The following is a 15257-nucleotide window of genomic DNA, read 5'->3' as shown; positions in this document are numbered from 1 at the left end:
TTTATCTCTCTTTACTGGAAGATTCCTAAAAAACCTCTCTATGTGTTGTTTTTTGTCTTTAACAGAAGTTTGGGAATGTCTGCAGGTCCACCATGCCGTCCCACAAAAACACGTTATGCACCTCAACTTTCAGATGCCAAATTAAGCTGTGTTTATATCACATATTTCTGTATTTCTGTCAAATATCCACTTTTGAAGCAGATGCTTTGTTTTATGCTGAGCCTGCAGAGTATCAGGTGATGTGCTGTCGCAGCAGGTCAAAATGGACTAAAACCAGTTCCTACCTGTCTTCTTCTGTTTGTTGTTGGGGAGTTTCTTGACTGAGCTCCCGTGGCTGAGGCGCCGGACCGGGCTCGTCAACCATTTCCTCAGAGTGTTTCCAGAACGTTTGGGTCCAGGAGAGCTGGACTGGAGGGAGCTCAGCGACGGCTGGGGCTGCAGGTTCGCCACCGACTCCGTCTTCCCGTCAGAGCTGCTGACGTGGTAGTTCTCTGAAACAAAAAAAAAACGTTTTTATTAAAACATGCTGATGATTAGGAGAGAAGCAACACAAATGTGACGAAATCCAAATGTTTAAGGACTCAAAAATGCCTCTGTTGGGTTTGAAAAGGCTCTTTCAGGATGATCTTTTAAAGGACAAGTCGTTTAAGCGTTCACACCCTCAGGAATCATATCAGTGAAGTCAACCAGCACTCAGTCGTCTCTGAACAAATCGGGTAAGAATGATTAGCTGGATCTGCATGTTTAACGGTTTAGTCTACAGTTCCAGTAACCAACACAACACTGTATTTGGAGGAAAATAAAAAGCAGCCATGACTCTAGAATGGCACCACCGATAGTGGCCACCCGCTGATGAGTAACCATGGGAACAGGGAAATCATTTCCATGTGGAAGCAGCTGATTGACCTTTACAAAGTGATTAAAGTTAGACCACAAATCCAGAATAGGAGGAGGGGTATTCAGCCGTTTCTTCCCTTGAACATCATCATCATCACCATGTGGAACAGGAGATCACAGGTGAACAAAATCAATCTACGTTGACACTGACAAGAACACAGCAGGAATATCCAGAAACATTTCAGTGTATTTGATGCATGGTGTCAGGAAAATACACCGGAGGGACTCCAATGATTTCTCCACAGATGTCAGACTAGTGAGAGTCAAGGAGGAAGGACTGCAAGGCTCGCCACTGTGAAGGAGTGTCCCCTCCCCCTGGTTATACCGAGATTCATACCGCAAGCAAATTTCAATTTGCTTTTGCAGGTACGTCAAGCTATCGTCCGTTGGAGCTCATCAACTACGTCCCAAAGTCATGGGGAGTCAATCAAATCAGTATGTCCCTGTAGAGCAGGGGTATTCAACTAGATTCGGCCGGGGGCCACATCTGCAAAAGGACTGTATGGAGAGGGCCGCACAATTTGAAAATGTGGGGGTTTTCAAAATTTATTTTGCACTCAAAGACGAAGACTTATGTATATATAATACATTTGTATTATACATTTGAATATATCTAGTTTACATATGAATTATGTATTAATTGTCTCCAGATTTAGTAATTGTGAATGTTAAATATAATATTCAGATAAAGAAATATTATTTTGAATGCAAGTTCATTTTGAAACCATGCATTGTGCAAACTTAATGAAATTGATATTGACCTACTTTTAATAAAACACGCCATAATGACAAAGCACCACTTTCCACCAAGATTTCCTTATTTGAATATTATATTAAGCATTGAGCACAACCATTTTAGTCCATAGTAGCCAGTTATAAAAATATTATTAAAATTTTTTATTTTTATTTTTTTTTCAACAAACACCCCCTTTTTTGAAATATGACCAGGGGCCACATAAAAGCTCCTGGCGGGCCGCATGTGGCCCGCGGGCCGCCAATTGAATAGCCCTGCTATAGAGAGTCTCTCTGGGCGGGGTTAACACGACAATGACAGAGTGATGACCTGGATGTAAACCGTGTAGATGACGGCCACTGAGGATTGACCCGTGTTTGAATCAGCTTTGACGGTTCATGACTTGTACTTTTTCAACAGCAGTCAAATCGTTCCTTTGCAAAGTTGATGCATTTACCTTTTTGCTGACTTGTGTGCGTTTGTCAATTACGTGTCTCCTGAACAGCCTAGAGCAGGGGTCGGCAACTCAAAATGTTGAAAGAGCCATATTGGACCAAAAACACAAAAAACGAATATGTCTGGAGCCGCAAAAAATGAAAGTTCTTGTATAAACCTTAGAATGAAGACAAATGGTGAAAGGAGAAATGTCGAAAAAAAAGTCAAAATGTGGAGATTAATGTTGAAGTACAATCTCGAGAAAAAAGTTCAAATGTTGAGAAAAAAGTCGAAATGTCGCGAAAAAAGCCGAAATGTCGAGATTAAAAAAGGAAAAAAAGAAAAAAAGAGGAAAAAAGGAAAGAAAGAAGAAAAAAGAAGAAAAAAACAAGAAAAGAAAGAAAAAGAGGAAAAAAAGAGAAAATAAAGACAAAGAAAGAGAAAAAAGGAAGAAAAAAAGAAGAAAAAAGGTAAAAAAGAAGAAAAAAGCCAAAAAAACAAGAAAGAAAAAAAGGAAAAAAAAGAGAGAAAAAAAAGAAAAAAAGAAGAAAAAGGGGAAAAAAAGGAAAAAAAGGTGAAACATTTTTGAAAAAGCTCCAGGAGCCACTAGGGTGGCGCTAAAGAGCCGCATGCGGCTCTAGAGCCGCGGGTTGCCGACCCCTGGCCTAGAGACATTGGTCTCGCGGGGAGTAGCAGAGGAGTAACAGACGCAGATGGGTTTATCAAAGAAGGCTTCATATTCAGTAGCTGCTCCGACATCTCGAGGCGTCCCTTCAGACGCGTAAACCCCTCCCCTCTCTGCTGCAACGTCACATCGGTGAGCTGTGAGGGGTATTTAAAGTGTGAAATGTCACTCATGTGGGCGTAAGATGGAAGAGTGAAGATCGCTTGATCACATTTTGGTTTGTGGCATCAGTTTGAACCATCCAGTTCATGGACGCCATGTGAAGACATGTGATTGTGTGAGCGGCAGACGGCGGTCATGTGTCGATCAGCTGCGCCCTCATGCAGCTAGCAGCGATGGACCGCGGCCGCCGCGGTCTGTGGTGTCTCCTCAGAGGAAGGTCAAAGGTCAACAGCTTCTCCTCAGGTGTTCCCCTGTACTGTAGCCGCTTTTTTGTCTTTTTGCGTCTCCACGTTCACACCTCATCTTTGTTTATTCATCAGCCGCTGAGTCAAATACCAGAAGCATGTGACATTTTCTTATCTTTGTGACATGTTGCTCCCTGATAAGTAACAAGAAAGTATTACAAGGCTCAGCATGTCAGGAGACCGCAGCAGTGCTGCCCCTGAAACACTGTTTTTGTTTGTGAACCATGCAGCTGCCACGTTGGTCGTTTCACTCATGATGTCTCCATCCCTCATTCCATTTTCATCTCTCTGAAATGTGTTTTAGATATGAGTCAGCTCTCCGAGCTTCCTGTTGTGAGCTCATTAGTGTGCATTAGTGGAAGTTGTGAGTTTCAGTCATCAGATTCTTCAGCAGAGGAGCCGAGATAAAGCCGTTCCCTACAGCAGCCAAGGCCACCTCTGGCGACTCACAAACTCATGATAGGAACCGCTCCGCAGAACAAAAGCGCGTTTGTCTGCACAGCTCAGGTACAGAACTGGTACCTGCTCAGTCTGAGCAGGTAGAATTTGAATATTGTGATTTTCTGTAATGCAATTACAAAAACAAAAATGTCATACATTCTGGATTCATTAAAGATCAACTGAAATATTGCAAGCCTTTTATTATTTTAATATTGCTGATCATGGCTTACAGCTTAAGAAAACTCAAATATCCTATCTCAAAAAATTTGAATATTCTGGGAATATTAATCTTAGGCTGTAAACCATAATCAGCAATATTAAAATAATAAAAGGCTTGCAATATTTCACATGATTTGTAATGAATCCAGAATGTATGACATTTTAGTTTTTGTAATTGCATTACAGAAAATGAAGAACTTTATCACAATATTCAAATTTTCTGAGACAGTCCTGTAAACCGACAACAGCAGACTGTCACGTGACCTCAACCCCACTGATAAGAAACATCCCGACAGCTGTAAGTGCTGCTGAGCAGCCTCAGTCAAGTGCGTCTACGTCTACATCTATGTCAGGGGTCGCCTCCACACCTGGGCCAGCTCTCAGCAGAACCATTGTTGGGCAGCGAGACGCTGTGACAGACAACTGACCTCAGACGAAGAGACGTCATGCCTTCTGCGTCAGCGTACCGACACTGCCGTCAGCTCAACGAGGACGAGCAGTCGCGAGTGTTGGAGGAGGATCACACACATGACATGATGGCAACCCTTACAACGCCCCTTGTGGGGAATGTTCAATCAGCTGGTGGGTATTGGGAAGGACCTCACGATACGATACGCATCACGATACTTGAGCCACGATACGATACACATTGCGATATCCCGATTATGCGATATCCCGATTATTATATTCTACATAGTTCACCGAAAAATTTAAAAATGCATTACACATCTTAAAATCCAAGTTGTATATATGTACATCAGATGATAGTGATGGATCTTAAAATCAGAGTTGCACGTTCATCAGATTATAGTGACAATTCATAGGACAAACTGAGTCAAAACAATGTTTTATTATAACTATACAAGCTAAAGTTACAACATATTTGTATATGTTTTTCATATTATTTACATCATATGAAATTAACATTAAATTTAGTATGAGGTTGCTTTAATTATGTGGCAAATGATAATAAACACAAGAAAGATGGGTACTAAAACCAAGGACAGGCACAGTGATCAGTCAGTATAGATATAAATCCATAAATAAATAAACCTCTGTCCATTATTTTTAATTTTTTAAGGACAGGCAATTGTGTTATATAAAAAATAAATTATAAAATGAAATAAAACGTGAAATAAAACCTGAGCTCAGTGCAGGGCCCTCCCAGGGTTGGTAGAGAGTGGCAATGCCCAGGACTGTCACTTAGGTAGGAGCACTGGGTGATAGAATGGGAAAAAAATCGGGGATAAAAAAAAAAAAATAAAAAAAAATAAAAATAATAATAATTAAAAAAAAAAAAAAAAAAAAAAAAATCGATATTCAAATTTTGAATATCGATATTGAATCGGCAGGAAAAGTATCGCGATATATTGCCATATCGATATTTTTGCCCACCCCTAAGCTGAACAATCAGTATGAAAGCTGTTGCGGGTGGATGATTGACAGGCAACATCATCCCACCAAGAGAGCCGTCACCTGGAAGTATTTCAAATTATTAAAACACTTGAAGAAGGTAATGAATTTAATCATGTAGGAAAAGGTGTTGCCTGTTTCCAGTCAGTGACGTCTGAAACTTGGAGCAACAGAATGGTCAACGACAGTGTCGAAATAAAAGTTTGTGACTGAGATGTAAGAAATCAGCTGAAGAAAAGGCCATTTACATCCAAAAACGTCAAAAAACAAAACCATCATTAACAGCTGGACAGCTGGACAGGAGAAAGGTAGGTACTGTGGGCTAAACAGAAACGGTAGTGGACTGTGGATGACTGGATAAAAGCGATAGTCATTCAATTATGCCCAACTAATCAAAGAAAAAGGGACATTCTATGTTGCCATTGTCATTTATTCAATGAGTCATGGAATATGGCTCCAGGAAGGATCTCCTGTCGCCATCAGTGCTGCAGCAGACCTAAAACAAGCTTTTGACTGAATCACTGTCTTGTGAAGAGGATGCTTAGGGTTGTCCATGATCCCCCTTCGCACAATCATCTCCAGAGGCTCCAGAACAGAGCCAGCCTTCGTTACGTCACTGGCTCTGGTGCTGCTCCCCAACAGATGACTGCAGATATGAGAGAACTCTCACAACAGACTTATGGGAGATATCTAACATCTCAAGGATCCAAGCTTTTTAGTGAAGTACAGTCTGCTCTTCATGTAGATGCAACACTGTTGCACGTCCAGTCTGCTGTCCAGGTGAACACCTAGGTCTTTAGCTTTCCCCTCTTCTCCCATGACGGAAATAGTGTTCGACTTATTCCAGGAACTCACAAATCACCTCCTTTGCCTTGTTAGAATTCCTATGAGATGATTGTTCCTGCCCCGTGCTACAGTCGCTTGCCCACCACTGATGGATAATGTCTGAAGGACAAATCTTTCAGGATACAATTAATACCAAACTCATAAATGATTTTTATAACTTGCATAAGGACATCAGCAAACAATAAAAAAGAGATACGGTCAATAAGGACTGCGTATTTTAGGAAAACATAAATGTAGGCATATTTTTAGGTGGCTGAAGGAACCTACACTGATTCTTATGGATACGTAGAGATAAGTGTCCACTTCAACCCCCTAAAACCAGCTGCTGTGAACAGAGCTCTGAAGACATGCTTGAAAACGGGGCTTTTACACTCACCCTCTCTCTCAGAAAAGCACTAGAAAGAAACTAGACGTAGTCAACTACTTTACTGGCCGTTATTTGAGGCTTCCTCGCTGCCAGGAAAACTTTCAATCCCACTTAAATATTCTCAGCATGTCAGCCACGTAAAATTGATATGATTTGTACTGAAAGAGCGAAACCTACATCCCGCAACATTTTATCACCAAGAATCTTGATCAGAAGAAGGAATGAAGAGTTTAAGCAGCTCGGACGTGCTGGTCCTCTGGCAGGGAGGTCAGTTTTGAGGAGCGTCACTTCTAGTCAGATAAAAACAGGTTTCCTTATCCGTGCATCTGATCGACGTGTGATCGATCAGCTGATGTCGCCACATCTGCAGCCTGAAATATTCCTGGATCGCTTTGCATCCATGCATGTTAAACAGCTGATGATGACGTCCATCATCACTGAAGGAGGCTGGAGTCGCAGCATGCCTACATTAGCTCAGTTTTCAGAAGGGAGGAAACGCTGTCCATGCCACACGTTCTTACTCCAACTCTGATTTTATGGTTGGCTGAACATCCACACCCTGTCATATCCTCTTCAGCCCTGATGTGGCCTGTGGACACAGAATCAATACCAGCAGTTTCCATGAGGACATAGCTTCAGTGGAGGTCCGATTTGGTTACAGTCGGAGTCGGCTACACGCAGCCAGGCGATTACACCGACCTCATTCATCCTCCGCAGAGAGCAAAGTGCTGTAGTTGACACCGATGCAAAGTACTGCAGGAAAACTTGAGTTTGGGCCACTTTACGCAAATCACCCTGGCCACCACGAGGATGCTGTGCAATCAAAACAGTCCTTGTTTCCTTGTGCTGCTGCATCAACAAACAAGGGACGTTTCTCCTTAAAGCCCTCTTATTATTCAACTTTCATGATTTTGAGTCTTTACTTGCTCACAACTTCCCTTCCAGACACATTACCGCCGGTCACATCCTACAGCAGCAGAGACGAGGTTTTGTTTTTGGCCTACATCCTCTTAGATGTAATGTGATGTAAACGGGATGAATCTGAGATCATCACATTATAAAATAAGTTAAAACACGGCAGACTAATAAGGAGCAGTGAGCGCGTGTGAGGACATGGACATGAGATGTTTCAGTGACAGAGGTGTCAAAAGTATTCACATTCATTACTCAGGTAGAAGTATAGATACTAGAGTTTAAAAATACTCCTGTACAAGTTGAAGTATCAACTCAAGTTTTTTACTCAAGTAAAAGTATAAAAGTACTGGTTTCAAAACTACTTAAAGTATAAAAGTAAAAGTAATGTAATGGGGAAAAAAGCCATTACGGACAAAAGCCATTGAAAATGAATGCATCTTAGTATAATGCAAATATATTAAAGAAGCATATATGTGTACTATTGAGCATTAACATGTGTTTCAGAGAGCAGAAGATATGATGACTCGTTGCCTATAAGTATTGTAATGGTGCAAAAAGGCAAACTTCAGAGGCATGTTATCATTTATCCTAACCTTTATTGGAATGTACATCCAAGTTTAGTTGCAGGAATCTGAGGGAACAGATGTAAGAACAAAACTGGACAAGAACATCTGAAACAACCACAACCAAATTCACTCTATCCGGATGGAGCAATTTAACTGGATAGTTTTTTATTAAAGGCCGAAATGAAATAGAGTAACGAGGCTGTTTTTAAAATGTAAGGAGTAAAAAGTACAGATAATTGCGTGAAAATGTAAGGAGTAAAAGTAAAAAGTCGTCTGAAAAATAATTACTCCAGTGAAGTATAGATAACCAACATTTCTACTTAAGTGAGGTAACAAAGTATTTGTACTTGGTCATTGACACCTCTGTTCAGTGAGGACCATTACGGCTCAGTAAGCAGAGCTGGCATTGATAACCCTTAAAGATAACCATCCTGACGGGACGTCCCCGCAGCCATCAGTCCCCTAACTGTTTATACACTGATCTGCTGCCGTTTCCACCATTACTGCTATCAACTGAGGAGAAGAAATGTGACGTCCACCCTCATGTGGTGACATCCACCCTCATGTGGTGACATCCACCCTCGTGTGGTGACATCCACCCTCATGTGGTGACGTCCACCCCGGGCCTGAGGATGAGAGACTCGTTAGCGCTCTTTCGCAGCGTAAGTAGTACGCAACACTGCGGCCAAAGTCAGGTGAGAGTCGACAAAGAAGCTTTTGTTCCGCATCCACCGAAGGACAGAGCATCTACTGTTAAAACTGCCATCACTCACCATCTTTAAATCACTCTTACATACACACATGCGCGCACACACCTGACAGTCTGCTGATACTAAACCAGCAGCCTGAATACTGCAGAACAAGGCTTTTTGTCTGTTTCATGCGCATGCATGTGTGCAAACACTTCTTTCTGTAATTACACGCACGCACACGCATGCACACACACACACATCCTCACACACACACACACACCCTCACACACACACATAGCTGATGAATAGCTCCATTGACAGGACACTACTGAAGCTCAGACTCACTGAACTCTGCACATGCACTCATCTCGACTTCCTGTTTCGTTTTGTTTGTCAGAAATTGCGATTAATCAATGATGCTCCAACCGCGGAGCCTCACCCAGTCTGCATCTGACTGTTTGTTCTCTCGCCCACAGTTTTAAGCTTCATATCTCTGTTTTCCCCACATGTGGGAGTTGTGTTTCCTGCTGGAAGACGACACCCGCGTCAGCTGACGCGCCGGCTGTCCTGCGGGGACACTAGCAGCACGCCGACAAGCCACCTCATTTAACTTCAACGTTAAAGCTCCTCTCAGAGCGAACATGAGCAGCCTCCAATCAAGCTGCCAACCCGGCCATCAGTGGACGATTCACTGATCCTGCATCACAGATGAACAAAGCAACACCCGGGAGAGGACAAGCAGAGATCCAAACATCCACTGCGTTGTGTACTGGACCAAACGCCCGGTTAAAGTGGGAAAAAAAGAAACCCAAGACCTATTTCAGACACCGTGGACATAAAGAGACGGGGACTCAGAGCTCCCCTCCAAACATCACAAACTGTCCTTCTGTAGTTAAAACCAAAAAATTAGGAGAAAATTTGTGCTGCACAGCATTTAGCGATGCAGAACACTTAGGCGCTATTGCTTTACATTTCCTGTGATTCTTCTCAAGTCATATTAGAGACGCCAACATAAATAAATCAGATAATGTAATAGAACACAACAAACCCTAAAAACCCTCAAACCCAAAGACAAAAGACTTCCGACCTCAACCAATGAAGAAATGAAAGAAGAAAAGATTAAAAAACTGTAGCAAAGAAAACATGAATAATTGGCTTTGATGTGAGAAAACATAAACATGGATCAGACATTTTACTTGTTTCAGGTTTTTTGGTTCTTTCTTTGATACAAGCATCAACACAGGAAGCAGACGGCGGACAACAGCTCCTTTCCACCCTTGTCTTCACAGCCATCGTCAAAGCAGCTGGAATTGTACAAATGTTTAATGTATGCCCTAAGTCAACCTTATTTTATTTTTTATTTTTAATAAATAATGTGTGTGAAATAAATCCAGGGATTATTATAAATAAGCATTCAAAGTACTAAAGATGAGTAAGACAAGATGCAGAATATATATATTTCTTATTCTTTGGTTCTAATCTCAGGTTCTCTTTGTTCCAAAGTTATTCAGGGACATTATTTCTTCTGCTGAAGTTCAATAGTCAAATTTGGAGCCAAATAGTCCACTTTTTTGTTCACAGCAGCTTTGTAAAAAACCAAATGTTTTAAGATTAGAAAACGTGCAGCCCAACAGTAAGGGAACCAAGGGGATTCATGCACCGCACCTGGCTGTATGCACTGAATCATAGTCGCAAGCTCAGCAGCTTTCTCCTTCATCTCACCTGAGATCACACATGAAAGCAGGTCTTGCTGTGACACACTCACCTGCTTAGGGTTCAGAGTTTCACCACACCTGTCTGTCACACGCACGCACGCACGCACGCACGCACGCACGCACGCACGCACGCACGCACGGACGCTCGCACGGACGCACACAAACACACTCTGCAGGTTTTCTGGTAAACTGCCAAAACAGCTCAGCGATGCAGTTACGAGTAAGAATCACATTCCAGTGAGTGGAATGTGACGAAGTGAGGAGTAAAAAGTTTTATGAGCGTTCTCGACAGTGTACCCCCCCCCCCCCCCTCCCCGCGCGCTTTTGTCAATGACAGGAAGAGACAGTAATCTGGTGAGAGGACATTCCTCTCATAGCTATCTCTGCCCTGCAACTTACATCTGACAAGAGCAACCGCAGAGGAGACACGTGACACAGGAGCAATCACCGACCGACGGCCGGCCAACCCAGATGCTCCAATTCAAGAGCTCAAGCAGCAGGACGCTTGTGTTGGGTTACTGTTCGCTCCGAGCAGCCGTCTGGCTGTGGATGTCCTCATGTGATCAAATGAAGACAAAGACCTCTGCTTGTCTGCAGGGTGGTTGTAAATGTGCAGATACACACACACAAACATACACAGGGTCCACAGTGCTCAGTGATGCAACACTGACAGATGACACCGCAGACCTGGCCTCGGATCAACGAGAACCGGCACATTCAACTGAGAAGCTTCCACTTTTAGTTCCATCAGGTCTCATTGCGTTGAGCTTGGGATGCACTGGAAGTTGTCTCTAACCCGAGAACAACAAACACATGCAGAGATCCAGGAACAGGCTGGCTTCTCTGCCCAGAGAGTTCTGAGGTGGAAGCATCTCTTCACTGGAACCCTGGGTAATGACGTGTCATACTTCGCAGAAACACACAACAGTGTTAAATTCCTGCTCTTTTCATCATCAACAAACATTTCCTTTAAAATTCACATAAACAGTTCTGGTCCTCATTAAACTTTGATCCGAACAAACATCCTAGAGCTTTGTCCCTGAGTCGAACAAGACGGCTTTTGGAGGAGGCTACTGAGAGGCCACCGCCGCAGGCCGTCCCCGTCACATCAAGACGCTCACACCGACACAGCCTTGTTTCCTGCCATAAAACCGCCACTGGCGCTGTAACTCAATCACAGAAACACACGCTGCCTTGTGCGCTGCTTCTTCACTTGTTTGGCACAAACGGTGACGTTGTTGCGGCAGATAGCGCTCGAGGTGACCAAAGCCCAGGTCCGAATGGACTGAATTATATTTCTTTGGTCCCTGAAGAGAACTCTTATTTTTGCAGTATAATTTTACAGAGACTAAAGCTGGCACAGCTTTTACCCTTTTATTGTGGACAACAAACGGACAAATAGAAAGATTCTCAACTTTCCAAGAATGCTGCTACTTCTAGGAAAATCATGGCCGAAAAGGAGCTCATACAACCACGCCGTCAGCTGTAGGGGTGGGCAAAAATATTGATACGGCAATATATCGCGATACATAGTCTCCCGATACGATATCGATATTCAATGTATGTATCGTGATATATTGCCGTATCAATATTTTTGCCCACCCCTAGCTGTACTTTATTTTGTGATTTCAGTGTGGGTGAGACACTGCATTTTATTTTTGTCATTTTAAGTCAGGGGCAAGTAGCTGTACTGTATTTTTGTGATTTCAATTTCAGTGTGGGTGAGACACTGCATTTTATTTTGAGTATTTTGTATCGAAGAATAATGCACACACTGCACTTTTCATTGTGTTTCAGTGTGTTTTTTCATGCAAATATGTTGCATAATTAAAATGGAAAGTCTGAATTACATTGTTTTGACTCAGTCTGTCCAATGCATTATCACTATCATCTCATGTACATATATACAACTTGGATTTTAAGATGTGTAATGCATTTTTAAATTTTTCAGTGAACTATGTAGAATATCGCGATATATCGGGATATATCGCATAATCGGGATATCGCAATTTGTATCGTATCGTGGCTCAAGTATCGTGCAGGGTTATAATAGTTTTGAATTTTTCATTTTAGTTTAGTTTAATTTCATTTTGACTTTTTCTCCTTCAATTCAGTTAGTTTTAATTCGTTTTTAGTGTGCGTTTGCTAGTTTTTATTAGTTTTTATATTTTCAAAAATGCTTAGTTTTAGTTTAGTTTTTATTAGTTTTAGTTTTGACGTCACGGACCGTGAGGCGTTAAGGTGCCGTAGCTGCCAGTTGGAGATAAATGGCCAGAGCAGAATAAACTGATCATACCAAGAGGCTTATATTGACAGGGACGAAAACGGAGGAAATTATATCTATAATTTCAGTTCGTTTTAGTTAGTTCTAAACAAGCAATATAGTTTCAGTAAGTTATCGTTTTTGTCTTTTAATTTTCGTTTTTATTTAGTTCAGTTAACGAAATAGTTTTTTCAATTTTAGTTTTCGTTATTTCGTTCGTTTTCGTGAACGACAATAACTCTGGTAGCGTGATGCGTATCGTATCGTGAGGTCCTTCCCAAAACCCACCCCTAGTCAGCTGGGTCGTTCATCTGCAGCCCTTCCACCATGAATGACTAAAGGGAGTCTGTGCAAATATTTATTCCATCCTTAATTTGTGAAAAGACCTAGTTTAGGGAGTTCAGGAGTTACAAGTTTGGTACCGGCTCTGTTAACAGGAACATCCCGGTTTCACTTCTTCTTTACAGAATCAACTTTACCAGCCGTGCCATTACGCCAAGACTGCGAAACGGACAAAGACTTGTGACTGAAAGCAGACAAATGCCTCGTTTGCATAGAACTTGTAAAACAAGGGACCCCAACGTCGTTAGTCATCTTTTTAAATATCATTGCATTCAATGCGGCTGAATCATTTTGCGGGACAAAGAGCAGATAACGTTGCCAGAGGAAACAGGATAATATTGACAGCCACTCCCAAATCACTTAGAGGAACGTTCATCCTGGATTAAAACCGTCCCAGGAGCTCTGATTCCATGTGTAATGACTGAGTCCCTTTAAAAGTCCTGGGTGAACAGGGTACAAGTTGATGTTATCGTGACATCTCACTCTCACTCCTGCTGAGGTCACAAGTACATACCGAAATAATTAAGCAGCCTAATGATCTCAAAGCCAGTAAAATGTCTCCATTCATCTTAAAGCTCAGGGGCTTGTTTACAGGGTGAAGTTGGTTACTGGAGGGAACCCCTGCTCTGCGAGTCCGTCGTAGGCCCCAGCACACAGGAGGTTACAACCCATTAAAATGAACCAATTTAGTGTAAAAATGTCACATCTTGTTCAACTAACCGAAACAAAAGCCAAGCACTGATGAAATTATATTACAATGTCATTTCAGCTTTAATAAAGACTGTCAACACAACCTGAGACACAGTAGTGACATTGCAGAGCTGTGGCTTATAACGAAGCCCAAAAACCAGCCAAAAGGCCAGGAGAAAAGGTTAAAATAAGGTTCTCATCAACTATCTGATCAACACTTGACACTCAATCAGCAGATTGAGAATAAACTCAGAACACACAAAGAGATTTTTGTTAGACATGTTAAAGTGGTTAAAGCTGAGAATTCAATTCAGTTTAATTGAACTTACCTTTAAAAAGGGCAAATCAAAAATAGAATTACACTCCAAATTAATCCAATTAATATAAAGCCAATAAAAAGAACTATAATAATAATTGCCAAGCTAAGGAAACCAATAGATTACATCAAAACTTGTTTGTGGCACAATCCCCCATCCTGAGCAAGCACCAGGCCACCGTGCAGAGAAAAAACTTGCAGCAGAACTAACTTCTGGGTCAAGTCTCAGGCGGAATCGAGATTGGTTGCAGTTCCTCGTCTGACCGCTAGAGGCTGGCTGCAAAAATGACTCAATCTCCATTGACTCCCATGTTAAGACATCCAACTTTAAAAGCAGAAATAAACATATTTACAGCCTGGTTCCAAAAAACGTTTTGGTCTTAATCATTCGATTTCACACCCATGACAACTCTGAGGGGGGTGATTTTTTTGTACCACACCAGGAGACTACAAATACAGAGCTCAAGCAGCACATGCATATCAAGCAGTATATTTATTTCTAATATGATTGATTGGCAGTCGGCCCAGCCGGTGGCTGGCCGTCATCACCTCCTCATCCGTAGTCGTCACTCTCTTAGCGAAGCAAGAATTTGTACAAACCCAGCGTCGGCTAAACGTGACTGTTATTTTTCTATTTCTCTGTCGAGTCAACATGCTAAATGGTGTTTCTGACTGGAAACGCCTGTTGCAGAAATACACTTTTAATCTAAATACAGATGGGTCTTGACAGAAAATGCAAGACAGTTCCATCATGTTCTTCAAGATACATATTTTTCTCCGTTCAGTGTGTGAAAAAATGAAATCTAAAGCTAAATGAACCCAATTCAAGAAAAAAAAGTGATTAGATATTCTTCAGAACCTTGTTTTCCTCTCCATATTGGCCAACCTTAGTGCTCACTGCAGGAAAGAAAAGTTGGTTTCAGAGATACGTGACATGTTATATCTTGCCACCTGTCCCAACCTGCATGATAACATGTACAATAAAAACAATTCAGGTGCAGAGTTGCGTTTGTGGTGCAAAACGACACGCAACATGAAATATAAACACGCTTGCCCACATTGTGACTGAATACCCTCCGTCCCTCTGGACGGGTCATTTCTCTGTCGGTTTCGTACAGTCCGAGAGGGAGACCAAGGTGACTGAAGCCCTGACAGATCCTCCAGAAACCGGTGGAACCAGTCGGGCTGCATACCGATCAGGACTGTAGACTGCAGGAAGCCAAAGTTCACTATTGGTCCACATGTAGCAGAGTTAATGTTTAACAAACAGCTGCATCCCAACTCATGCACGTGTGTGCGAGTTAAAAGGACTGTA

The 15257-nt window shown here is 42.0% G+C and overlaps 1 protein-coding gene across 3 annotated transcripts in view; it reads right to left on the bottom strand.

Annotated features, from left to right (window-relative positions):
- kalrna (kalirin RhoGEF kinase a) overlaps nucleotides 1–15257 on the bottom strand; it is a 91830-nt gene that overhangs the window by 38406 nt on the left and 38167 nt on the right. For all 3 annotated transcript variants that reach the window (XM_061724105.1, XM_061724106.1, XM_061724107.1), the window contains one exon: nucleotides 285–491. In XM_061724105.1, the coding sequence (XP_061580089.1) occupies nucleotides 285–491 (207 nt within the window). The remainder of the gene's footprint in view (nucleotides 1–284; nucleotides 492–15257) is intronic.

This window comes from Cololabis saira, chromosome 6 (assembly GCF_033807715.1).
Source record: "Cololabis saira isolate AMF1-May2022 chromosome 6, fColSai1.1, whole genome shotgun sequence".
Taxonomy (NCBI): Eukaryota; Metazoa; Chordata; class Actinopteri; order Beloniformes; family Belonidae; genus Cololabis; species Cololabis saira.
The sequence above is the reverse complement of the archived record's forward strand: the minus strand, read 5'-3'. Positions and strand labels throughout refer to the sequence as shown.